This window comes from Jaculus jaculus, chromosome 19 (assembly GCF_020740685.1).
Source record: "Jaculus jaculus isolate mJacJac1 chromosome 19, mJacJac1.mat.Y.cur, whole genome shotgun sequence".
In the NCBI taxonomy this organism is placed as follows: domain Eukaryota; kingdom Metazoa; phylum Chordata; class Mammalia; order Rodentia; family Dipodidae; genus Jaculus; species Jaculus jaculus.
Window position 1 is genome coordinate 45,069,871 of NC_059120.1, and position 27,225 is coordinate 45,097,095.

The 27,225-nt window shown below is 41.8% G+C and overlaps 1 protein-coding gene across 1 annotated transcript in view; it reads left to right on the forward strand.

Annotated features, from left to right (window-relative positions):
• Positions 1 to 27,225, forward strand: part of LOC123456079 (calcium-binding mitochondrial carrier protein SCaMC-1) — a 43,223-nt gene that overhangs the window by 1,171 nt on the left and 14,827 nt on the right. Inside the window, exons 2-5 of the mRNA XM_045138752.1 lie at positions 12,708 to 12,834; positions 15,964 to 16,051; positions 19,982 to 20,093; positions 21,851 to 22,009. Of these exons, the coding sequence (XP_044994687.1) occupies positions 12,708 to 12,834; positions 15,964 to 16,051; positions 19,982 to 20,093; positions 21,851 to 22,009 (486 nt within the window). The remainder of the gene's footprint in view (positions 1 to 12,707; positions 12,835 to 15,963; positions 16,052 to 19,981; positions 20,094 to 21,850; positions 22,010 to 27,225) is intronic.

The window sequence follows — 27,225 nt, forward strand, 5'->3', positions numbered from 1 at the left end:
TTTCAAGAACCGGCCAAACTCCCAACTTCTTGTTGAGGAGGGGAAGTGGGCGACATTCCATGGTTTGTGACATTCGCAGCCACGGCCCTAAGTCCACACATTGATCCTCAGAAGCGCTGACCTGTCGCCCAGCAATCTTACCCTCTGAGTCATTTTAATTGTGCGCCTGACGTTTGAGCCCCTTGAGCCCCAGGCAGGGTGGAGATGGAATTTGGAACTTCTCCAGCCCTGCTAAAATGCAAGAGGACAGAGTGGCTTTTCCTATTCTGAGAGGGATGGTGATTGGGTTACTGCGGGCCAACTGTTGTGTGGTTGTATTTTTAAACTCCTCTTTCAAGGGCGGTCCTAAGTTTTCTGCGCTGTGAGTTACAGCATTTTTTTTCTTTTTCAAACTACCCATTCTGCCCAAGGTTCATGTGATTTATTTACTATTTTATACAACTTTCATATCTATAGTTAGGTTCTGTATTTCATACTGGCTTTCCATCCTTTCCCCTTCTTCATTCTTGCCTCAGTTTTACACTTTAAGGAAAGAATCAGCGTTTGGTACTTCTTGCTGATTGTCCCTGTCCTGTATTTTCTTTGATCAATTTCCGTTTCTTTCCGTGGGTTGACTCATTTCCTGTAACTTACTGAATCAGATGCGTGACTTACTAATTTTGAGATATAGTAATCCCTGTATCATTTCTGTAGCTGTTTCTGAATCAGATGCCCTACTTTCTAACTTTTAGGTGTAGTAGTTCTTTTTTCACATTCGTAGCTGTATCTCACAGGTATTTTAGGGCTATTTATTTTTATTATTTAGTTCCAAGTATTTTCTAATTTCCAACATGATTTCATCATTGACTTAGGAGTCATTTAAGTGTGTTTTACTTCCCCAAACACGTTTTATTTATTTATTTGTATTTTTCGAGGTAGGGTCTCACTCTAGCCTAGGCTGACCTGGAATTCACTATGTAATCTCAGGGTGGCCTAGAACTCTGGTGATCCACCTACCTCTGCTCCCCAAGTGCTGGGATTAAAGGCGTGTGCCACCATGTCTGGCTATGTTTTATATTTTTGGTTGTCTCTTGAAGTTATGAATAAAATAGAAAAATACTTGGCAAGATTAAGCTACAAAAAGGAGAATAGTCAATGTGGTGGCACAGTTGGGAAACTGAGGTAGAAGGATTGTTATGAATTCCAGGCTAGCCTGAGCTGTGTATCAAGATCTTAACTAAAACAAACAAACAAACAAAAAACCCCTACAACACAATAAAACAAACAATCCAACAACAGAGTCCAAACTTGAGACTAAGTCTAATTTGCTAAACTTTATTTCATAAAATAAATTGTGTAAAACAGTGTGTATACAAACACACTGGTATCAGTCACTAACAGATGCACATATTTTGTATATCTACACAGTGCATTTGTTTGTACATGTAATATCACAGTATATATTTATTTCTAGCATTACTAGTGATTCTCACTGTTCTTTTTTTTAAGTTTATTTTATTATTATTATTATTGATTTATTTTGAGAGAAAGAGGGAGAGAGAGAGAATGGGCATGCCAGGATCTTCAGCCTGCTCGGATGAACTCCAGACACGCGTGCCCCCTGCGTGCATGTGTGATGTTGCGTGCTTGTGCCCTGTGCATCTGGCTGCGTGGGACCTGGAGTTTTGAACATGAGCTCTCACGCTTTGCAGGCAAGCGCCTTAACTGCTAAGCCATATCTCCAGCTCATCTTTTTTCTTTTTTAAAATTTATTTGCAAGCAGAGTGAAACCAAGAGACAGAGAGATAGAGAATGGGCACAGCAGGGCCTCCAGCCACTGCAGATGAACCCCCGAGGCAGGCACCACTTTGTGCATCTGGCTTTACAATCAATCAAACTGGGTCCTTAGGCTTTTCTGAACCATCTCTCCAGCCCCCACTACCACTGTTCTTTTTTTTTTTTTTTAATTTTTATTAACATTTTCCATGATTATAAAAAAAATCCCATGGTAATTCCCTCCCTCCCCACCCCCCACTGTTCTTTATTTAAAATTGGTACACCCTTCCAGAAAAGGTTATTTCTACATGATAAGAATTGACTTTTCCTTTCTTCTTTACACTTATGTATTATTTAAATTTAGAAAAGGAATGTAAATTGTTTTTTTTTTTTTTTTTGTTTTTCAAGGTAGGGTCTCACTCTAGCCCAGGCTGACCTGGAATTTACTCTGTAGTCTCAGGGTGGCCTTGAACTCATGGCAATCTTCTTACTTTGGCCTCCTGAGTGCTGGGATTAAAGGCGTGTGCCACCACACTAGGCTGTAAATTGTTTTTAAGATTAGAGAAAAAGTCATTGTAATTTTGGATAAATGTTATCTCCTCTATGGTTTGCCTTTCTGGACCACCTTCCAAAGAAGAGTTGATCACATGTGATTCTTTGCAAGTTCACTATCTCACATACCAGCACACTTACTTCTCAGGTGTCTAAAAAGTATTTTAAATTTTATTTATTTATTTATTTATTAGAGAGAGAGAAGAGAGAAAGAGGCAGATATATATAGAGTATGGGCATGCCAGGGCCTCCAGCCACTGCAGTCAAACTCCAGATGCATGTGCCACCTTATGCACATGGCCAACCTTGAATGCTTGCATCCCTGTGTGTCTGGCTTACGTGGGACCTGGAGAGTCAAACATGGATCCACAGGCTTCGCAGGCAAGCACCTTATCCACTAAGCCATCGGTCCAGCCCCAAATTTAGCATTTTAGAATTTCCTGGTGATTTATTCCTTCCAGTATTAAATCGTTTTGCCTACTTTCTAGCCTCATTCCTCCCCATGTTTTCCATATGCCTGGCTCCCTGTGTGAGCCCAAGCCTCCTCTCGGCCAGGTGGGTTTCCTGGCTCACTCCTGGTAAAATCTTCAGCACTTGGGCTTCCACTGGGCACCTCATACTCTACTCAGGGTTAAGGTGCTCTTTAACCTCAGTGAACCTGTCCCGAAACCTTACGTTCCTACCTCTTGTCTTGGACCACTCCTGGTACAACTGCCCTAGTTATGGTCCCATGAAGGACAGGAACTGAGATGGTATTGGTGTGAAAACTGTCTATTGAGAGACATGTCCGTGAAGGACCAGGGAAGAGACCAGTGCTAAGTCAAGGGGCTTTAGCCCGTGAGACAAGTTTAAGAAGCATGTGAAATGGAAGGATTAGTTTAGAAGGAACTGCGGACTGAAGAATGTGTAGTTCTTGGTCTAAAGGAGATGGGGAGTCACTACGGAGATGGTCTCTGTTAGGAAAGGCCTACATTGGCTGCCCAGTACTAGTTTCCAAGGGCTATCTAGTTACTGGTTGGAACAGCCCAGGGTAAGCGTGTCCTGGGCCTGAGTGCTTCTGGGGGCCAGCCTAAGGTGTGGCCGGGGCAGCCTGTCCATCATCCCTGCTTCTCCAGCTGAGATACTCATTTCCCAGGCATCCAGTGACCTCTCCTCCTGCCAGGCATAGTTACTTCTTTGTTAACTTTAGAACATGGCCTCTCACTCTGAAGGAGGCCAGTGGGACAAACAATGGGACCATCTACCCCGTGGCTTCAGGTGGTCACAATCAGGACTCACTGTTTCCTGTCCTGACCACTTTTCTCTTTTGGTTTTTCTAGGTAGGGTCTCACTCTAGCTCAGACTGACCTGGAATTCACTATGTAGGCTCATGGTGGCCTCAAATTCACGGTGACCCTCTTACCTCTGCCTTGCGGAGTGCTGGGATTAAAGGTGTGTGCCACCACGCCTGGCCTCTCTCAACTTTTGACAGTTTTTATACATGTATCTGTTTGAATTATGTTCATTCTTCCATTACCTTCTCATGTGTCCTCCTCCTGTTGTCTAATTTCTTGTGATTTTTAAATTTTTTTTATTTGCAAGCAGAAAGTGGGGGGGAGGGAGAGACGGAGAGACAGAGAGACAGAGAGAATGGGCATGCCAGGGCCTTTAACCATTGCAAACGAACTCCAGATGCATGCGCCACTTTATGTATCTGGGGAATCAAACTCTGATCATTAAGTTTTTCAGGCAAGCTCCTTAACCACTGAGCAATCTCTGCAGCCCTTTTTTGATTTTATTTTTATTTTGGTTTTCTGAGGTAGGGTCTCACTCTAGCTCAGGCTGACCTGGAATTCACTTTGTAATCTCAGGGTAGCCTCAAACTCTCAGTGATCCTCCTACCTCTCTCTGCCTCCTGAGTGCTGGGATTAAAGGTGTGTGCCACCATGCCGGCTTTGATTTTATTTTTAATCCTCTGAGTTTAATTAGAGTTGCTTGCATGAGCATGGGCTTATTTACCAGAACATGGGCATGATGTTGGGGCCCCCATAACAGCATCAGTGGCTTTATAAGAAGAGGAAGAGAGACCTAAGGTACCATGCTGACTCTCCCTTGCATTGTGATTCCGGCTGTCATGTAGGTTCACTGTCTGATACAGTAAGCAAGCCTCCAACAGATGCCAACTCCATGCTTTTGGACTTCCAGAATCCTGAGCCAAATAAACTTCTATTCTTTACATATTACCTTGTCTCAGGTGTTTTGTTATAGCTACAGAAAATGGACTGAGACATATGATATATGAAATGATGAGGGGCTTTCTTGGCCATGGGAACTGGACAGGACATATGCCTTCCCTTATGCAGCATTCTCACTTCAGGCCATTTCTTTCATACTCAGCGAGTGACTCCTCCCTCTGGCAAGGCTTTCCTTCCCTGTGATTCCTCGAGGCTGCTTCTAGATGTTGCTGTAACAATTACAATTGTCGGTTTTGGTTTTGCGCCCACATACTCAGTGTACTCTCTGTTCTCCACACTCCAGCTGCTCCTCATTCATGGAGGGAGTAAGAAAGGATGGGATAGAAAAAGCTTCAGGCAACAGTGAAGTTCTTGGACCAGGAACTTCTGGGCCAGGCTGATAAGGAATTAGCCTGACTTCACCAACCAGGGGAGTCCTGTAGTGGGTGCAAGTGGCCCATCTTGAGTTTCCTGAGCCTGGAGCAGCCTCGGGAAGGATGCAGTTCATCTAAGGTACTATGACTGAGCCTCTGAGATGCCCATCAGCTGTGCTCCTCGTTTAGGATCCCTCTAAAGGAGACACTCCCTCCCCCATCAATGGTCTGTGGGACTTACTGCTTTGCATGATTTTGTTTGTTTGTTTTTTGTTTTTCATGGTAGGGTCTCACTCTGGTCCAGGCTGACCTGGAATTCACTATGTAGTCTCAGGGTGGCCTCGAACTCACAGTGGTCCTCCTACCTCTACCTCCCGAGTGCGCCACCACGCCCGGCTTGCATAATGTTTGATCACTGTATGATATTCCGCTTCAGGTTTTAGTGTATGTTCTCAATTCTCTATTGATTGCTATTTAGTTTATTGATAGTTTCAAGATAATGCTAGGGCTGGAGAGGTGGCTCGGTAGTTAAAGGCTCTTGCTTGCAAAGCCTGGCGACCTGGGTTTGATTCCCCAGTACCCATGTAAGGCCAGATGCACAAAGTGGCACATGTATCTGTAGTTCATTTGCAGTGGCAAGAGACCCTGGCACACCCATACTTACTCTCTCTCTCTGTCTCTCAAATAAATAATTTTTTAAAGAATATTTTTATTTTATTTACTTATGAGGGAGAGCACATCAGGGCCTCCAGCCACTGCAAACAAACTCCAGATGCATGTGCCCCCTTGTGCATCTGGCTTGCGTGAGTCCTGTGGAATCCAACCTGGGTCCTTAGGTTTAGCAGGCAAGCACCTTAATTGCTAAGCCACCTCTCCAGCCCTAAGTAAAAATATTTTTTAAAAAGATGCTAAGTAAAGTCAGAATAGAGCCGGCCGTGGTGGCGCACGCCTTTAATCACAGCACTGGGGAGGCAGAGGTCGGAGGATCGCCATGAGTTCAAGGCCACCCTGAGACTACATAGTGAATTCCAGGTCAGCCTGGGCTAGAGTGAGGCCCTATCTCAAAAAGCAAAAAACAAACAAACAAAAAATCAGAATTGCTATTTTCATTTTGCTGTTTATCTTCATAGCGCACATTTTGTGGAGTAGAAATGGCAGAGCTCTGATGTTACACTTACTGTGGACTGAGATAATTCTGCCGCATAGCCTCCTTGCCCTCACTGTACTCTTGGTCTCTACTCTTCCATCTCTCCATCCATTCCAGATCTCAATCTTCATAAACACTCCTCTTCTGAAAAAGAAATTCCTTAACCTCCTTCACCTTTTTGTTCTAGTCAATGGATGGCCATTTTCAAAGTCTGCTGGTTCCAATTCTACTTCCATAGACACCCTCATAGACACACCTAGAGGTAGTTAATCAGCTCTGTGGACATCCTTTTTTATTTATGCTTAAGCCTGGTTTTAACTGAGATCTTACATTGCCTGTTTCCCAAGTGGATATACTGGTTAAAGAATCAATTTTTTAGTATATAATTTCATGCTGTCTATTTTTTTTTAAATTTTTTTGTTCATTTTTATTTATTTATTTAAGAGCAACAGACAGAGAAAGAAAGAGGCAGATAGAGAGAGACAGAGAATGGGCGCGCCAGGGCTTCCAGCCACTGCAAACAAACTCCAGATGTGTGCGCCTCCTTGTGCATCTGGCTAACGTGGGTCCTGGGGAATTGCGCCTCCAACTGGGTTCCTTAGGCTTCACAGGCAAGTGCTTAGCTGCTAAGCCATCTCTGCAGCCCATCTGTGGACATCCTTTATACAGGCAAGCCAGTATAGCACATGAAGTTAACTATCATATCTGCGAAACTAGCCAATAAGATGCTTCAGTTGATGACCCAGTCTGTATTTATGGGAGGAAATTTCTAAGGCCTGGGCTAGAGGCTTGTATAGCCTCAAGAACCACAGAAACTATTTACTACCTCAGTGTATATAAGTAATAACTACAGGATGACTTCTCATAGAAAGCTCGAAGATAACAACTTATATCTATGACAAATATTTAACCAGAGGGGAAATCCTTAATAGATTCCCATGTAATTTGATCTCCTCCTCATATTTGTAAGCTTTGTAATAAATTCAGAATTTAGGAGGAGAGAAAATTTGTGTTTATTTCTCTAGACTTCTAAAGTTTTTTAAAAATTATTTAGAGAGAGAGAGAGGGGGGGGGGGGGAGGGAGAGAATGGACATACCAGGGCCTTCAGCTGCTGCAAATGAACTCCAGACCTGTGCGCTGAAGCCTGTCCTTTGTGGGTGATGCAATTTTCTGCCATGGAAAAATTCATTCTCAACTGGGTCAGAGCGCATCTTGTGAAACAACCTTAGACGTCTTCTCCTGCTCAACAGCTCTGAGGGGAAGTGTTGATTGCACAGCCTGTGATGGTACCCTGTGACCCATGGTTATGGTGCAACCTCCTCATCAAGGGAGTGTGTCCAGGACACGTGATGGCCTTCCTCATGCTTCCAGTGATTGACACAGTGAGAGGAATAGAGCCACGGCAGATGGAGAATGGCATCCTTAAATTCTCTTCATGAATTTTAATATCCACATTTATTTGTTTATTTATTATTTATTTGAGGGAGAGAAGGAGGCAGAGAGAATGGGTGTGCCAGGCCTCTAGCAGCTGTAAATGAACTTCAGACACCTGTGCCACCTTGTGCGTCTGGCTTATGTAGGTACTGGGGAGTTGAACCTGAGTCCTTAGGCTTCACAGGCAAATGCCTGAACCGCTGAGCCATCTCTCCAGCTCCTGTTATTAATTTTTGAGATAAGATCACACTGTGTAGCCCAGGTTGGCCTGGAATTTGTGATCCTCCTTGAGTGCTGGGATTACAGGTGTGTGCCAACATGTTGGGCAACATTCAACTTTTCTTTTTTTCCCTCTCTCTTTGTTTTCTCCTCCTCTTCCTCTTCCTCCTCCTCCTTTTTTTTTTTTTTTTTTTTTTTTTTCTGATCACCCTAGCCCAGGCTGACCTGGAATTCACTCTGTATTCTCAGGGTGGCCTTGAGCTCACAGTGATCCTCCTATCTCTGTCTCCTGAGTGCTGGGATTAAAGGCATATGCTACCATTCCCCGCTCTTTCTTTTTAAAATTTACTTTTATTTTTTGACAAATTTAAACATGTTATAATGTGTTTTGTCACCTACTGTTTTCAAATATTCCATTTATTAAAAACAAGTCAGGGCTGGAGAGATGGCTTAGCGGATAATAAGTGCTTGCCTGTGAAGCCGAAGGAGAAGCCTAAGGACCCCGGTTCGAGGCTCGATTCCCCAGGACCCACATTAGCCAGATGCACAAGGGGGCGCATGCTTCTGGAGTTCGTTTGCAGTGGCTGGAGGCCCTGGTGTGCCCATTCTGTCTCCCTCTCTCTATCTGCCTCTTTCTGTCCCTCTCTGTCTCTCTCAAATAAATAAACAAAAATAACAAAAAAAAAACCAAGTCACATAAAAAGTGGGAAGTTTTGCTGTGAAACTGCACCACCCCCACAGTGAAGTTGAGGCAGGATGGGGGCCACAGATACACGGTTAAGAATTCAGGCCATCTGTAGTTCTGGAAAGTGGGGATTAAAAAGAACAGTGCTATTTTTGAGTCTCTCCTGTCTTGTTTGTTGTAAACCTCCAGCTGCTTTAGGTCCGTGCATCTTGCTGCTAGCCTCCTAGATTGCCTCTAACAGGTGCAGGGTTAGAGGAGCTTTGCCAGGAGTCACGGGGGATACTGAGTGAAGTGACAAGATAAAAATCTGGAGTACAGAAGGAAAGGTCCCCGTGGGCAGGCTTGCTTTCAGTTTTCAGCATTTCTGACAGTGTGCCTCTGGGCTTCAGCCTCAGAAGAAGGAACCCTGGATGGCTGTGGAGGACCTGTGAGTTCTAAACATGGCTGCCGTAGGCTGGATCCATGGATCGGTGGTGCCTAGTATGTGCTAGGGCCTGGGCTCCATCCCCAGCACCATTAAAAAAAACCAAAAAAATCAACTTCCAAAAATGGTTGGAGGACCTCTAGGGCAGCTATTGGTAGTGTAACAGCCCCACACCTAAGCACTTTCTAAAACAATCAGGCAAAAGGAGGCAAACCAACGACTTTTGGTTTTTCGAGGTAGAGTCTTGTTCTAGCCCAGGCTAGCCTCGAACTCAACGGCGATCCGCTAACCTCTGCCTCCTGAGTGCTGGGATTAAAGGTGGATGCACCACCACACCCAGCTCAAAACAACAATGCTTTTTTTTTTTTTTAAATATTTTATTGATTTATTTGACAGAGAGAAAGAGGAGAGAGAGAGAGAGAGAGAGGAGAGAATGGGTGTGCCAGGGCCTCCAGCCACTGCAAACGAACTCCAGAGGCATGCACCACTTTGTGCATCTGGCTTACATGGGATGTGGAGATTCAAACGTGGGTCCTTAGGCTTTGCAGGCATGTGCCTTAACTGCTACACCATCTCTCCAGTCCTTAAAACAACAACTTTTTAAAAAAAATTTATTTATTTATTTATTTGAGAGTGACAGACACAGAGAAAAAGACAGATAGAGGGAGAGAGAGAGAATGGGTGCGCCAGGGCTTCTAGCCTCTGCAAACGAACTCCAGATGCGTGCGCCCCCTTGTGCATCTGGCTAACGTGGGACCTGGGGAACTGAGCCTTGAACCGGGGTCCTTAGGCTTCACAGGCAAGTGCTTAACTGCTAAGCCATCTCTCCAGCCCCAAAACAACTTTTAAGACAAGCTTGTGCTGGAGTTTCCGGGAATAGAGTGAGACTTGACCTATCTTGGTTCTTCTTGAGCCTCGATGCAGCCATCTGGCCGCTGACCTGTCGGTGTGTGTGGAACTTGTGGCTTCATTCCCTCCTGCTGCCAGGAGTCCTCACAGCCCTGCCCTGGCCTCTGTGGCTGTTAGGATGTGCCTTGTCCTTCTGGCTGTAACCCTTTGTCTTGGGTCTCCTCCCCTCGCAGTGAGCAGAGTTAGGTCCATCCCCTTGACCGCCAGGAAACTTCCACCCCTTGGGGATTCACAGGGCTGCAGCGTGGGTCACCCTGGCTGCGAGAGACACGGCAGATGGAAGAGCTCTCTGGGAAGGTCCCTTTGGGTGCCTGGACTGTGATGAAGAGGAAGCTTTGAACCTCCTTGAACTTCAGGACCTGGGGGCCCGGAGGAGGACCACATGTGCATCACTGGAGCTCTGATCAGATGGATGCAGGATCTGGTGGCTTTGGAGAGGGACAGAGTTGACCCAGGTCCTCTGAAGGCCTTCTGTGGTTCATCTTCCGTTTAAAGAACACGGCACAGCCAGTGCTCTCCAGCATATTTCTCAGCTTTTTCCCCTCAATTTTGGATTCTTCTTGTACTGGTTATAATTTTAATCTTGGTGGTCAGCCTGTTCACCTATAGCCTATATAACCTCACCTATAGCCTACGTGGGTATCTGGGCCAGAAGTGCTCCCTTGGGAAACTTAATTGGACAGTGTGTTTGGGAGCTTGGTGGTGGTGGTTGGGGAATTCTTATGTTTGGTTTCTGTTCCTAAATGGGACAGCTGAGTGGCCTTTCTTTCCTGGAGTGCTGAGACATCATCATATTGTGTCTTAATGATCAGACCATGATTATCAAGGCTGAACTTGGACATTCACTTCCAGTTGTTATCAGTTGTATTTTGAATTCATTCTGTAAGCCAAGCAGTGCATGGTGATGTCTTAATCTTTTGCTATAGTTCGTGTAGATGTTCCTCAAAAGTGAACTTGTTAGAGGCTTTGTATTCAGCCAATGGGACTATTGTATAGCAGTGGAAACTTTAAAAGGTGGAACCTTAAAGGTGGAAAATGAGTTCTAAGTCCGGGTTGGAGAGATTTCCCAGTGGTTAAGGCTCTTGCTTGCAAAGCCTAATGACCCGAGTTCCATTCCCCAGTACCCACATAAAGCCAGATACACAAAGTGGCACATGCATCTGGAGTTCATTTGCAGTGGCGGGAGGCCCTGGCACGCCCATTATGTCTGTCTCTCTTCTCTCTCTCTACTTGCAACTAACAAAATAAAAATATTAAAAACGAGTTCTAAATATTCCAGTCATGTGGGGGTGGCACTTGAAGGGAATGTTGGGCCCCTTGCCTTTCTTCTTTCAAAATATGACACGTACATTTACTTAATCATTACATAGATTCCTGTTCTCTGCCCACCTCTGGGTTTCTGCCAAGACCTAGACAAAGGTAGGTGAGTCCTTCGCTATGGCAAGCTCAGCACAAACAGCCTTTATTTTCATCGTGGTTGGTCTTTATTTTCACAGAGGGAATATGCAAGACACTTCAAAAGAGAAGCCTTCGTCGCTCATATTACTATTAAATTGCCATCATTAGCTGATTGTCACTCCAGAAGTCTGCTTATTTACCATAGGGAAGGTTGCAGAAATAAGGGGGAAAATATATAATCTCCATCATATTAGGTGAGATAAACCAGACCCTGAAGCATCACCGTCATATGTTTTCTCTCACTTGTACAACCTGAATGACGTGTACACACACACACCCACACCCCATGAAGAGAGAAGGGGGAATCATTTGGGAAAAGGAAGGGGATTAGCAGGAGGGGAAGGGGATCAGGAGAGGGTAAGAGAGAATATGGTCAAAGGACATGATGCCCTTGAACCAAAATGTCATTATAAAACCCATCATTGATTATAAAAGCCACTGTACAGTCACACTCATAAAAACCTAGAAAACCAAAGTGATAGCTATTCACTGGTACCTCTGCCATTGGCCCAAATATAAACTTTTAGATAAAACTTCATCATATTAATGGGATCCTAGAACATTTTGACATTTTCTCTTGTATTACAAATCTCTGTTTATGTTTTGACTAATCAGGAAATTCCAGATTAATATTTTCCTCAATCTAATTTAACAAAGAAATTAAATAGCAACTGTTTTTTTCCAGTGGCACAATACAAATATATTAGTTCTTTTTAGACTGTCAATAGTAATAAATGGTATTCTAATTAAGCTCATTTGAGACCTGTATAAGACACTTCCACTCAAATTAACATAAGGAAAAAGGTTTAAGTCGGGCTGGAGAGATGGCTTAGCGGTTAAGAGCTTGCCTGAGAAGCCTAAGGACCCTGGTTCGAGGCTCAATTCCCCAGGACCCACATTAGCCAGATGCACAAGGGGGCGCACACATCTGGAGTTAGTTTGCAAGGGCTGGAGGCCCTGGCGCACCCATTCTCTGTCTCTATCTGCCTTTTTCTCTCTGTGTCTGTTGCTCTCAAATAAATAAAAATAAACAATAAAAAATTTAAAAAGAGGTTCGAGTCCTTCATAGATAACCTTTATCCAATAAGACTAAGGAAGTACATCTCTATTTTTAGTTTTTTAAGTTTTTAATCATAAATTATGTTGAATGCATTAAGTGCTTATTAAGATGAAAGACCTTTTTCATTTGTTAATAATGAAGTAAATTGTAACTTTTAAAAAACATGTTAGTTCAATCTAGTTGGTTTGAAACTCAACTATTATGAATAAAATGACTATGAACAGTCAAAAGATAAACTTAGGATGTGATTGCACTAAGTTTTAGGGTGGTATGTTTTAGGGAAAGAAATATATCATTTTTCTAATTGAAGATTTAACACACTCTGTAATCTTTTTGCAGCATAAAAGTTACATTCATGACAGGTCTATATCATAGTTGATAGTCATAAATTGTCTTAAAGGAAAATAGCCAATATGTTTGAGGTATATATACAACTAATATAGCACTTTAACCCATACTGACCATTTTTTTTGTAGAAAATTTTTACTACTGGAGATACCAACAAAGATGGAAAGCTGGATTTTGAGGAATTTATGAAATACCTTAAAGACCATGAAAAGAAAATGAAGTTGGCATTTAAGAGTCTGGACAAAAATAATGACGGTACATCATTTTCTTCTACTCATTGCCTTCTTTGAAAAAAAAATCACCTTTCATGCTTTCTAGCCTAAACAGTATATATTTAATCTGTTCTGGATAATACTTTTTATTTGTGTTGATACTTATATTAATGTGATTTTTATTTATAGTTCACATTTTCAATGGAGAGAAAACTTGCAGCTTTGTTTACTGAGTTAAAACTGCCATAAAATGATGCGTATGAAATAGTTTGCTGATTTAACTTAATGCTAGGTTAGATCGGGGGAGATGGCTCCGCCAGTAAAGCGCTTGCTGTGCAAGAGGAGCTGAACATATGTCCGCAGCACCTGAGCCAGGTATGAGAATGAGTGCCTGTAATCTCTGGATTGGTGGATCCCTGGAGCCTGCTGCTGATCTAAGTAGATCAATGCATGAGCTCCCAGTTCAGCAAGCGTCCTTGTCTTAAAAAAATAAGATGTTCAGGCTGGATAGATGGATTAGCGGTTAAGGCACTGGCTTGCAAAGCCAAGGGACCAGGTTTGATTTCCCAGAACCCACATAAGCCAGATGCACAAGGCGGTGCAGGCTGGAGGCCCTGGTGCACCCATTCTGTCTCTGTTCCTTTCCCTACCTCTCTCCCTCCCTCTTCCTCTCGCTCTCAAATAAATAAACAAAAATAAAATATTAAGAAATAAGATGCTGGGCTGAAGGGGTGGCTTAGCAGTTGAGGTGTTTGCCTGCAAAGCCAAAGGACCCAGGTTCGATTTCCCAGAACCCACATTAGCCAGATGCACAAGGGGCGCACGCATCTGGAGTTTGTTTGCAGTGGCTGGAGGCCCTGGCGCACCCATTCTCTCTCTTTCTCTCTCCCTCCCTCTTTCTCTGTCAAATAAATAAATAAATAAAAATAAAAAATAAAATAAGATGCTGATTGAAGAAGATGCATGGTGCTAACTTTTTTTCTTTTCTAAACATCTTTTATTTTATTAGAGAAAGAGAAAGAGGCAAGTAGAGAGAGAATGGGCACATCTGGGCATCTAGCCACTACAAATGAACTGCAGACACATGTGCCACCTTGTACATCTGGCTTACAAGGGTACTGGGGAATTGAACCTGGGTCCTTAGGCTTTTCAGGCAAGCGCCTTAACTGCTAAGCCATCTCTCCAGCCCAATATTAACTTCTTGCTTCAACATGCATCCATACACATGTGCACACTTATCCCTCCACATATATCCTGCACAACAGAGTATAAATTCACACATGTATGTACACAGCACACACAAACACAAGTGAAAAAGGTATAGGTTAAAAATGATAAGTATGAGCCGGGCGTGGTGGCGCACGCCTTTAATCCCAGCCCTCAGGAGGCAGAGGCAGGTGGACCGCTGAGAGTTTGAGGCCACCCTGAGACTACATAGTGAATTCCAGGTCAGCCTGAACTAGAGTGAGAACCTTCTTTGAAAAGCCAAAAAAAAAAAAAAGATAATTATGTTTATTTGTCCTCTTATATGGTTATTTTTATTTATATATAGATAAGAATATTGTATATTATGAAAAAAGCCTTCAGATTATCTTTTGATAGTACTCTTGAAAGATTAGTTTTTTTGTCTTTTTCATATACTTTAACAGAGAGGGAGAGAGAGAAAGAGGCAGAGAGAGAGAGAGAGAATTGGGTGCCAGGGCCTTTAGCTGCTGTGCGTGAACTCCAGACATGCGCCCCCTTGTGCACATGTATGATATGGCGCACTTGTATCACTGGGTATCTGGCTTACAAGGGACCTGGAGATTTGAACATGAGTTCTTAGACCCGGCAAGCATCCTAACTGCTAAGCCATCTGTCCACCCTGAAAGATTAATTTAGAGAAGATATTCTCTGATCCTAAAAATGAGAAGAGCATAGCATAAAGACATGTACATGCACACTTTCTGGTTGGGACTTTTGTCCTGTCTAGGAGTGGTAGCTTGGAGGCAGAGTCCTGGTTATGAATGGTAAGGAGCAAAGGCTATGGTAGGAGAGAGGGAGGAGTTACAAAGGTCCCATGTCCAGAGGCCACCATAAGTTGAAAGAGGAGATTTATTCAGATTAGAACCCACTCCAAGGTCCTCTCTACTTATGAATAATCAGGGCCGCTCACAGACTTGTTATTCAAGAAAGAAGTTAGAGAAAATATGATTCATTCCAGGGCTTGGCAATATTTGGTAAAAACCTACATAGTAAACAGTCTTGTGGGCCATGTAGTCTGAGCTAGCTGTATCTGCTTAGCTACGGTCAATATACACACAAATGGGCATGGCTATGTCGCAATACCACTTTGTTTATAAAGCAAGCCAACGGGTCTCATTTGGCCTGAGAGCTATAGTTTGGTAGACCGTTTCGTACTGAATATTAACAAAGCGAGTTCCTTCAAACGAAGAACTGAGTCCTTTGAGAGGTTCAACAGTACAGTTCTCAACAGTGAAGAGCTGAGCTTGTGACGGAAGCTGGTACTATCAGAACATTTGTGACCTCTAACAAACTGCATCACATGCCCTCAAGTCTAGCCTAAGTCAGTACTCAAGCAAAATTTAGTTCTTGCAGTCAACTGTCCTTCCTCCCTGCAACCTTTTTATTTTATTTTATTTATTTATTTAGAGAATTGGCATGCCAAGGCCTCTGCCCCTCTCTAGCCCAGTCCTCTTATTTCTTAATTACATCACTTATTAAGCCCACTTGAGCTCTTGGCCTCTTCTTCAGAAAGAATTTATCTACAAGAATATTATGACTATTCAAATAATGTGTGTATACTTTTAATTTAATTTAATTATTTATTTGCAAGAGAGAGAGAGAAAGAGAGAATCTAGGTGGGCATGCCAGGGCCTCTAGTTGCTGTAAACAGACTCCACATACACGCACCCCTTTGTGCACCTGGCTTTATGTGGGTACTGGGGAATCAAATCTGGGTTGTTAGGTTTTTGCAGGCAAGTGCCTTGGCAGCTGAGCCATCTCTCCAGCCCCTACTTGTTAAATGTATTTGTTCAGTTTTTAATATTGTTGCTGTAATACGCATGTAAGCAAATCTATGGCTTATCTAAATGCATGATTTTCTCCTCATCATTTCAAAGCTTTCTTAAATCCTGAGTCTTGAATCTGTGCTCTTTTCACTTATTTACAGGAAAAATCGAGCCTGCAGAGATCGTCCAGTCTCTGGAGATGCTGGGGCTTACTATTTCTGAAAAGCAAGCAGAGCTGATTCTACAAAGGTAAGGTTCACCCTGCTGTCAGGTAGTTCAATTTCATGTCCCGCGTTGGAGAACCGTGTTTACCTAAGTGTGGATTTAAAGCCCCTCCCTGCGCCTCAGCCTTCCTCATTACATACCCTGACATTTCTTTCTTTCCTTTGCCCCACTTCTCTTGTACGTGACCTGTAGAATCTACAGTGTGGGACTGGGAGAGGGAAGCACAAACTGGGTTAGTTTGTTGTTGCGTGCCCACAGGGGCACTGGGACAGTGGCGGGGTGTTCCATCGAGAGGTAGGAGTCAAGTATAAGTCCTTTTCCCATCTGGGTTCTTTCTTGTCTTTTTATTAAAAGCAATGTTAATTAAATAATTATATATATATATATATATATATATATATATACATATATATATATATGTATATGTATGTGTGTATATATATGTGTGTGTGTTATATATATATGTGTGTGTGTGTGTTATATATATATATAACACACACATACACATATGCATATGTTAATTATATAAGATGAGTTCCATTATTTTATTTTCCTCTATGTATACAACATACTTCAGTCTCCCCTCATGGTCTTCCTTCTGGTCTCCACTACCCAAGTATTCTTTTTTTTTTTTTAATATTTTATTTTTTATTTTTTTAATTTTCTTTTTTTTTAATTTTTAAATTTTTATTAACATTTTCCATGATTATAAAAAAAAAATCCCATGGTACCCAAATATTCATTCTTCTACTTTGTTGGCTTAAAATATATAGATTATTCATACAGAGAGAAAACAGGTGATATTAACCTTTCTGAGTCTGGTTTATTTCTTCTTAACATGATGATCTCCATTTTTCTGCATATGACAATTTCATTCACTTTTTTTTTTTCTTTTTCTTTTGGTCTTTTTGAGATAGGGTCTCACTGTAGCTCAGACTGACTGGGAATTCATTCTGGAGTCTCAGGGTGGCCTCGAACTCTTGGTGATCTCCCTACCTCTGCCTCCTGAGTGCTGGGATTAAAGGCGTGCGCCATCACGCCTGGCTTTTAACTCCATTCTTCATTGTGTGTGTGTGTGTGAGGGCATACTTCATTGCCCCATTTATCTCCTGGTGGGCATCTAAACTGATTCCATGTCTTGGTTCTTGGGAAGAGAGCTACAAAAATATGATGTGCAGGTCTTCCTGTGGCATGCTGGCTTCATTTACCTTGAAGATTTTCCCAGGCGTGGCATAGGAGGCTTGCGTGCTGGTTCTACTTTTAGCTCATAGGGGAACCACCTTACTGATTTCCATAGTGGCTGAACTAGTTTACATTCTACTGAAGTCCATAAGGCTTTCTTTCCCAACCATATTTATTATTTGTTTTCTTAACCACAGGCATTAGGACTGAGGCCTTTCCATTTTCTAGTGTCTTTTTCAATGTATTTCTTCAGCATTTTAAGTAAGGCTTTATTTTTTATTTTTTTGGGTTTTTTTTTTTTTTTTTTTGAGGTAGGGTCTCACGTTAGCTCAGGCTTACCTGGATTTCACTATGGAGTCTCAGGATGGCCTTGAACTCATGGTGATCCTCCTCCCTCTGCCTCCCAAGTGCTGGGATTAAAGGTGAGCGCCACCACACCTGGCTTTTAAGTAAGTTTTTTTTTTTTTTTAGTTTTAATTTTTATTTATTTATTTGAGAGGAAGAGAGAGAGAGAGAGAGAGGGAGGGAGAGAGAGGGAGGGAGAGAGAGAATGGGCGCACCATGGCCTCCAGCTGTTGCAAATGAACTCCAGACCCATGCACCACCTTGCACAGCTGGCTTACGTGGGGCCTGGGGAATTGAACCTGGGTTCTTTGGTTTTGCAGGCAAGTGTGTTAACTGCTAAGCCATCTCTCCAGCCCAAGTAAGGTTTTCATTGTGGTGGTATGTCACTTAGGAATATTCCAGTATTCTTCTCTCTCCTACCCTGTGCTATTGTGAATGGGATAGTTTTTATGGTTTCTATCTTAGCATGTTGGTTATTGGTCTATAGACAAACTTCTGGTTTTTATTGATTTTGTATCTTACTAATTTCCTGAAGTTTTTGTTTTGTTTTGTTTTTGTTTTTGTCTTTTGAGGTAAGGTCTCACTCTAGATCAGGCTGACCTGGAATTCACTCTGTAGGCTCAGGGTGGCCTCGAAACTCATGGCAATCCTCCTACCTCTGCCTCTCGAGTACTGGGATTAAAGGCGTGTGCCACCACATCCAGTTTGAAGTTTTTCTTTTCTTTTTGGTTTTTCGAGGTAGGGTCTCACTCTAGCCCATGCTGACCTGAAATTCACTGTGGAGTCTCAGGGTGGCCTCGAATTTACGGTAATCCTCTTACCTCTGCCTCCTGAGTGCTGGGATTAAAGGCGTGCGCCACCATACCTGGCTATGCTTGACGTTTTAAATTTTAATTTAATAATTTATTTGTAAGGAGACAGAGACAGAGACAGAGAGAGAGAGAGAGAGAGAGAGAGAGAGAGAGAGAGAGAGAGAGAGAATGGGCATGCTAGGGCCTCTAGCCACTGCAAACGAACTGCAGATGTATGCGCCCCTTGTACATCTGGCTTATGTTAGGTACTGGGGAATTGAACCTGGATGCTTTGGATTTGCAGGCAAGTAAGTGTCTTAACTGCTAAGCCATCCCTCCAGATCTAAGAGTTTCTGGTGGAGCATTCAGGGCCCTCTAAATGTAGGGTCATATAGTCTGAAAACGGGCTACTTTGACTTCTTCCCTGGCTGTTTATATCCCTCTTATTTCCTTATCTTGTCTTACTGCTCTAGCCGAGTCTTCAAGTACTATTGTGTAAGATTGGGATACTTGGATACCTTGTCTTATTTCTGATATTTAGAGGAAATCCTTTCAGTTTTCCCACATTCAGTATAATGCTGGCTTTGTAGTACATGGTCTTTATTATGTTGAGCTATGATCCTTCTGTTTCTAGTTCTTTCAGAACTTTTATCATGAAGGGATATTGCATTTTGTCAAAGACTTCTTCAGCATCTATTGAGATGATCATGTGACTTTATATGCTACATTACTTTATTAACTTGTATATGTTAAACCATCATTGTATCTCTGGAATAAACCAACTTGATAATGGTATATAATCTTAGAAAGGTGTTTTGAATTTAGTTTGCAATATTTCATTGTCCAGGTTTTGTGTTTAATTGACTTAGAGTTTGACAGAGTGCTGAAGACCGTCTCTGATGGGCTGTCTATAATTTTTGGAACCATTTTTCTGTAGACAAAGTGATCTATAAGGACCATAAACTGTTTGATACTATTTTCAGCAACCAGTACTTTTTTTTTTTTTTTTTGGTTTTTCGAGGTAGGGTCTCACTCTGGTCCAGGCTGACCTGGAATCAACTCTGTCATCTCAGGGTGGCCTTGAACTCATGGTGATCCTCCTACCTCTGCCTCCCGAGTGCTGGGATTAAAGGCGTGCACCGCCACGCCCGGCAGCAACCAGTACTTTTAAATAGGATTTAAAAACTATATATTTTAATTTATTTATAAGACGAGAGAGATGAGAATGAATGAATGAATATGAATGGGCATGCCAGGGCCTCTTGCCACTGCTTATGAACTCCAGACACATGTACTTCTTCGTGCATCTGGCTTTACATGGGTGTTGGGGAATTGAACCCTGGTCATCAGGCTCAAGAAGCAAGCACCTTTAACCTTTAAGCTGAGCTATATCTCTAGCCTGTAAATAGGACTTTTTTTGCATTTGTGTTGGTGCTAGAGATGGAATCCAGGCCCTCACATACGCTTGAACTACCCGCCCCCCCCCCAGCTGTGAATGGTGACTATTAATTTAATAAGAGTGTTAAGTTAGAAAGGAAATTGTAAATCCATAAAATGGCTAGTGATGTTGGCTTTATTCATCATCAGTTTTATTTTATTCTTTCAATTAAAAAAAATGTTTTTTCTAAACTTCCAGCATCGATGCTGATGGGACAATGACAGTGGACTGGAATGAGTGGAGGGACTACTTCTTATTCAATCCCGTGACAGACATCGAGGAAATTGTCCGTTTCTGGAAGCATTCTACGGTGAGTGTGCCCTACATACTTGAACTTCTTTGGAGCTTTTTTGTAAGCCAGTATGGCTGCCCCCCAGGAGCACGGTAACACTTCTGGGGAAGGGCGCCCCAGTTACAGTAACATCAAGTAGCTCTTGAACCTGTCGACTCCTGTTTGCTCTATGAAGTGTAGACCCAAAGAGAAGCCTTACAGGATCCATGATGGCATAAACACAGCCCTTCTCAAAACGTGTAAGGCGCATCTGCACACACATGTACCTATGACACACCACACCACATCCAGTCCACACACACCTGCACACAAATGTACATACAGCATACCACACTACATCTCTGTAAGCACACACACATACATGTAACACAGCACACTACAATACTCTACACACATCCGCACACACGTGTGCATATAACAGACCACACCACTCTGCACACATGTACATATGTCACACTACAGTGCACAAACTCTACACCTACATGCCTGCACACATATGTTCGTATGTCACACAATACTGCACTTAGTCTACACACATCTGCACACACACATATGCATATATCACACTATGCATACGTTACACACACAAAAGTGCCAATTTTCAACTAAGAATATAGAACGCCAGTCTAAGCCAAGTTCCGTTGTCTAGGTACAATGTACATCCTGCAGTCTTGGGGGTGGTTGATAACAGGTGGGATTACAGTCGTGTTCACCGGTAACAGGACACTGACAGCCAGGAATGTTGCCACCGACCACAGTGGGCTCTTTCCCATTAGGTGCTTGCCTATATGATTTTTTTTTAAAGTATTTTTAAAAAATTATTTATTTATTTATTTGAGAGCGACAGACACAGAGAGAAAGACAGGTAGAGGGAGAGAGAGAGAATGGGCGCGCCAGGGCTTCCAGCCTCTGCAAACGAACTCCAGATGCGTGTGCCCCCTTGTGCATCTGGCTAACGTGGGACCTGGGGAACCGAGCCTCGAACCGGGGTCCTTAGGCTTCACAGGCAAGCGCTTAACCACTAAGCCATCTCTTCAGCCCTATACGATTTTTTTTGATGTCACAGTCATTTTTTGTGGTCTGACAAATTGAACCCAGAGCATCATGTATGATAAGCAAGGCTCTGCCACTGAGCTATAGCCTACAAATAATTTAAATGATAAAGTTCTAAAAATATTGATAAAAAAACTATGGAGACTTTTTAAGTTCAACTGAATGCATTGCATTTTACATCATGTATGGTTATCAGTTTATTGGGGCCAGGGATGGAATGTGGTTTGATTTAGTTCCCCATAAACTTATGTGTGTTCTAAATGCTTGATCCCAAGCTGATGGCAATTTGGGAATTAAAACCTTGTTGGATGTGAGTTGTTGGGGGCTGATTTATGGGTGTTTTAGCCACATTCCTCTTGCAAGTGTTTGGCACACTCTCCTGCTGCTGTTGACCACCTGATGTTTGCCAGGAGGTGATGTCCACCCTCTGCCCATTCCACATGTTCACCTGCCATCATGGAACTTCCCTTTGAGTCTGTAAGCCAAAATAACTCCTTTCCTCCCACAAGCTGCTTTTGGTCAGGGCCTTCGTGCCAGCAACGTGAAGGTACCCTCAACAGTCCATTGTAAATCCTAAGGAAGAAAGTTGATCTTAGCATTCATATATAACAAGATTCATCTCTTAAAAAAAACAAAAGAAAATAATCTCCCTCCCGAACTTTTGGGATTATCACTTTCCAATGAAGAAACATAACAGTCTTTTCTTTTTTTCCATTTTACAGGGTATTGACATAGGGGATAGTTTAACCATTCCGGATGAATTCACAGAAGATGAGAAAAGGTCAGGCCAGTGGTGGAGGCAGCTTTTGGCAGGAGGTGTTGCTGGTGCGGTTTCCAGAACCAGCACGGCCCCTTTGGACCGCCTGAAGGTCATGATGCAGGTAAGCTCCCCCGGGACCCTTTGTGGTAAGAATATTACAACAATGGCAAATATGGAATGTTGGGAAACAAGTTTTGAAGTTTCTTAGTCATAGGTTTTTGTACCTTAAATATTATCTTTTATTTTTCAGTCCATGTAAGTCAGGTCAGGTGGCATTAAACCTAATGTGGGCTGCATGACTGTTAAGATCCGTTTTCTTCTTTGGGCTTTATGATAGACTTGGGTTGAGGGAGAGGCCCTGTCAGGGAAGGATGAGGCTGAGCTCGATAGCCCCGGTTTTTTTTCTTTTTATTATTTCTTTAAAGTATTTTTATTTATTTATTTGAGACACAAAGAGGCAGATACAAATACACACACATGTATATTTATATGGAGGGAGAGAGAAGAAAAAAAAAGAAAGAGGGAGGGAGAATGAGTATGCCAGGGCTTATGTCACTGCGTTTCAAGGTACCCATCTAATTTAGATGTCAATTGTCAGACTTGCTTTACAGTTTTAGATGGTCCATAGTCCCATTTTTTGATTGGCTTGTTTGATTCCTTATTATTTAACTTTTTGAGTTCTTTGTATATCCTAGATATTAATCCTCTATCAGATATATAGCTGGCAAAGATTTTTTTCCTATTCTGTAGGTTGCCTCTTTGCTTTTTTTCACTGTGTCCTTTGCAGTACAAAATCTTTGTAGTTTCATGAGGTCCCAGTGATTAGTCTGTGGTTTTATTGCCTGAGCAACTGGGGTTGTAATCAGAAAGTCTTTGCCAAAACCAATATGTTGGAGGGTTTTCCCTACTTTTTCCTCTAGCAGTTTCAGAGTTTCAGGTCTGATGTTAAGGTCTTTAATCCATTTGGACTTAATTCTTTTTTTTTTGTTTTTCGAGGTAGGGTCTCACTCTGGTCCAGGCTGACCTGGAATTAACTCTGTAGTCTCAGGGTGGCCTTGAACTCAAGGCGATCCTCCTACCTCTGCCTCCCGAGTGCTGGGATTAAAGGCGTGCACCACCACACACGGCTGGATTTAATTCTTGTGCATGGAGAGAGAGAAGAATCTATTTTCATCCTTCTACAGATATATATATCCAGTTTTCCCAACACCATTTGCTGAAGAGGCTGTCTTTTCTCCAATGAGTATTTTTGGCACTTTTATCAAATATCAGGTGGCTATAGCTACCTGGACTTACATCTGGGTCCTCTATTCTGTTCCACTGATCTACATGTCTGTTTTTGTGCCAGTACCATGCTGTTTTTGTTACTATGGCTCTGTAGTATAGGTTAAAATCAGTTATGGTGATACCACCAGCCTTATTTTTGTTGCTCAGTATTGTTTTAGATATTTGAGTTTTTTTGTGATTTCAAATGAATTTTTGGATTGATTTTTCTATTTCCATGAAGAATGCCTTTGGAATTTTGATAGGGATTGTATTAAATGTGTAGATTGCTTTTGGTAAGATTGCCATTTTCACAATATTGATTCTTCCAATCCAGGAGCAGGAACAAGGGATGTTTCTCCACTTTCTAGTGTCTTCTGCAATTTCTCACTTGAGTGTTTTAAAGTTCTCATTGTAGAGATTCTTTACTTCCTTGGTTAGGTTTATTCCAAGGTACTTTTTTTTTTGATGCAATTGTGAATGGGAGTGATTCTCTGATTTCATCCTCTGTGTGTTTGTTGTTAGCATATATGAATGATACTGATTTTTGTGTATTTATTTTGTATCCTGCTACATGGCTATAGGTTTTGATCAGCTCTAACAGTTTGCTGGTAGAGTTTTTAGGGTCCTTTATGTATAGAATCATGTCATCTGCAAATAATGATAACTTGATCTCTTCCTTTCCAATTTGTATCCCTTTTATGTGTGCCTCTTGCCTTATTGCTATGGCTAAGACTTCCAAAACTATATTAAATAAAAGTGGGGACCGAGGACACCCTTGTCTTGTTCCTGATTTTAGTGGAAAAGCTTCCAGTTTTTCCCCATTTAGTAATATGTTGGCTGTAGGCTTGTCATAAATAGCTTTTTTTTTTTTTTGGTTTTCGAGGTAGGGTCTCACTCTAGCCCAGGCTGACCTAAAATTCACTATGGAGTCTCAGGGTGGCCTCAAACTCATAGCAATCCTCCTACCTCTGCCTCCCAAGTGCTGGGATTAAAGGCATGCGCCACCACACCCAGCATAAATAGCTTTTATTATATTGAGATATGTTCCTTCTGTTTCCAGTATCTGTAGGACTTTTATCATGAAGGGATGTTGGATTTTGTTGAACGCTTTCTCTGTGTCTAATGAGATGATTGTGTGATTTTTGTCCTTCAACCCATTTACATAATGCATTACATTTATAGATTTGTGTATATTGAACCATCCCTGCATCTCTGGGGTAAAGCCTACTTGGTCAGGGTGAATGATCTTTTTGATATATTCTTGTATTCTGTTTGCCAAAATTTTGTTGAGAATTTTTGCATCTGTGTTCATGAGGGAGATTGGTCTGTAATTTTCTTTTTTTGTTCTATCTTTGCCTGGTTTTGGTATCAGGGTGATGCTGGCTTCATAGAAGGAGTTTGGTAGAATTCCTTCTTTTTCTATTTCCTGGAAAAGCTTAAGAAGCAATGGTGTTAGCTCTTCCTTGAAGGTCTGGTAAAATTCAGCAGTGAATCCATCTGGGCCTGGGCTTTTTTTAGTTGGGAGATTATTGATAACTGTTCGGATCTCCATGCTTGTTATAGGTCTATTTAAGTGATTAATCTCATCTTGATTTAATTTAGGCAAGTCATATAAATCAAGGAAATCATCCATTTCTTTCAGATTTTCATACTTTGTGGAGTATATGCTTTTATAGTATGTCCCTATGATTTTTTGAATTTCTCTGGAATCTGTTGTGATATTCCTTTTTCATCTCTGACTTTATTAAATTGTGTCTCTTCTCTCTTTTGGTCAGATTTGCTAAGTGTTTATCAATCTTGTTTATCCTTTCAAAGAACCAACTCTTTGGATTTTTTTTTTTTGTTTCTATTTCATTAATTTCTGCCCTAATCTTTATTATTTCTTCCCATCTACTGATTTTTGGTTTGCCTTGTTCTTCTTTTTGTTTTATATTTTAAAAAACTTTTTTTTTTGAGGTAGGGTCTCACTCTAGCCCAGGCTGACCTGACATTCACTGTGGAGTCTCAGGGTGGCCTCAAACTCAGGGCAATCCTCCTGCCTCTGCCTCCCAAATGCTGGGATTAAAGGAGTGAACCACCATGCCCGGACTTACTCTACATTAAACTTTTTCCTTATTAGTGAGAAAGAGGGAGAGTGAATATGAAACTGAATGAGTGGATCAGGGTCTCTTGCTGCTATAAACAAACGTCAGACATATATACTACTTTGTGAGCCTGCCTTTACATGGGTACTGGGGAATCAAACCCAGGCCAAACAGGCTTTGTAAACAAGTGCCTTTAGCTGCTAAGCCATCTCCCCAGGACCTTTTTTTTGGTAAATTTTGAACAAAAATATTTCTGGCAATATTTTTTTAGCTATCATTCATTCATTCAGAATGTATCCAATCCAAAAATTTATTTAGAGATCTAAATGCTTCATAGAGAAAGGGGAGGGAATTGGTATGTGCTTTTTTTTCCCTTTAGAAACAAAAACAAATTAATTTTGAGAAATCCTGAATAAGCACTCACCATTATCATATTTTATTGTGAAGCTTACTTATTTTATTTTATTTCTTGTTTTTTCGAGGTAGGATCTCATGCTAGCCCAGGGTGACCTGGAATTCACTATGTCGTCTCTGGCTGGCCTCGAACCCACGATGATCCTCCAACCTCTGCCTCCCGAGTAGTGGGATTAAAGGCGTGTGCCACCACGCCCAGCTGAAGCTTACTTAATGAAATTCATTCTTTCCTTTGGTTTCTGGGGATTTGAATTGAGCTTCTAAAGTGACCTCCAGATTTGATGCTATTAAAGGGAACTCAACAGACACACTAAAAAATGTGCTCAAGGTCATAGTTCATTACAGTGAAAAGGTAAAGATTAGATCAGCAAAGCAACGAAGTGCGGAGAGCTGAGCCCAGAGCTTCTCCTGCCCAGGCGCTGTGCCGTCTTCATGTGCCTCTCTCGTGGTGGTGACCGGTGACTGTGAGCAGAGCTCTGCAGACCACCCCATCCTCTAGTGCCTCACATTTTTACTGGCATCAGATGGCTGGTCTTCACTCTTCAGTGTCTTCCATTTTTTTTTTATTATTTATTATTTATTTTTTATTTTTTTTTACAGTCTCTTCCATTTTGGTTACCACAGTAGTCACTAGTTTGAAGTAACTTAAGACAACCAAAATAATAGCTTATCTTTTCAAATTATTTTTGGCTTATTAGATCTAATCAATTTTTATATGTAGTTAGGCATAAGTTCTGGTATGTTTAGATGGCTATCATGTATGTAGTATAGGCCAAATAGTTCATCCATGCTCATTGTGACACATGTCATGAATTATTGTCTAGAACGACCTTGAGTTATGCCACAGAAAGTACGATTTTAAATTTTGGTTCTCTGTTATATGTGTTGTAGTATCTGTGGTTCTGTTATACATGGCCTCTTATCATCTTCAGATCCATTTATAGTTCATGTCTGTACTTCTTGGTGGGGAGGATTAGTATATTGCTGCTGGGAGTATATATTTTTTTCGTGTCTCATAGGGGGTTCCATAGCCTCATACAGAACCTGGTTTATGTTATCTTATGTATAATAATTTTTATTTTTATTTTATCTCTCTTCTTTCCCTTCTTCCCTCTAACTCTCCTTTCGTTCTTCTTTCTTTCTCTCTCAGTCCTTCCTACCACTATAAATTTTCTCAACGTTCCATATTTTACTTTTAAAATATTTTATTTATTTATTTGAGGGGGGGAGAGGCGGATAGAGAAAGAGAGAATATCAGGTATATCAGGGCCTCTAGCCACTGCAAACAAACTCCAGATGCATGTGCTATCTTGTGCATTTGGCTTACATGGGTTCTGGGGACTCGAATCTAGGTTCTTTGACTTCACAGACAACTACCTTAACAGCTAAGCCATCTTTCCATGCCTATTTTACTTTTTTTTTTTTTCCCTGAGGTAGGGTTTCACTCTAGTCCAGGCTGACCTGGAATTCACTATGTAGTCTCAGGGTGGCCTTGAACTCACAATGATCCTCTTACCTCGGCCTCCCGAGTGCTGGGATTAAAGGCATGTGCCACTATGCCCAGCCTATTTTA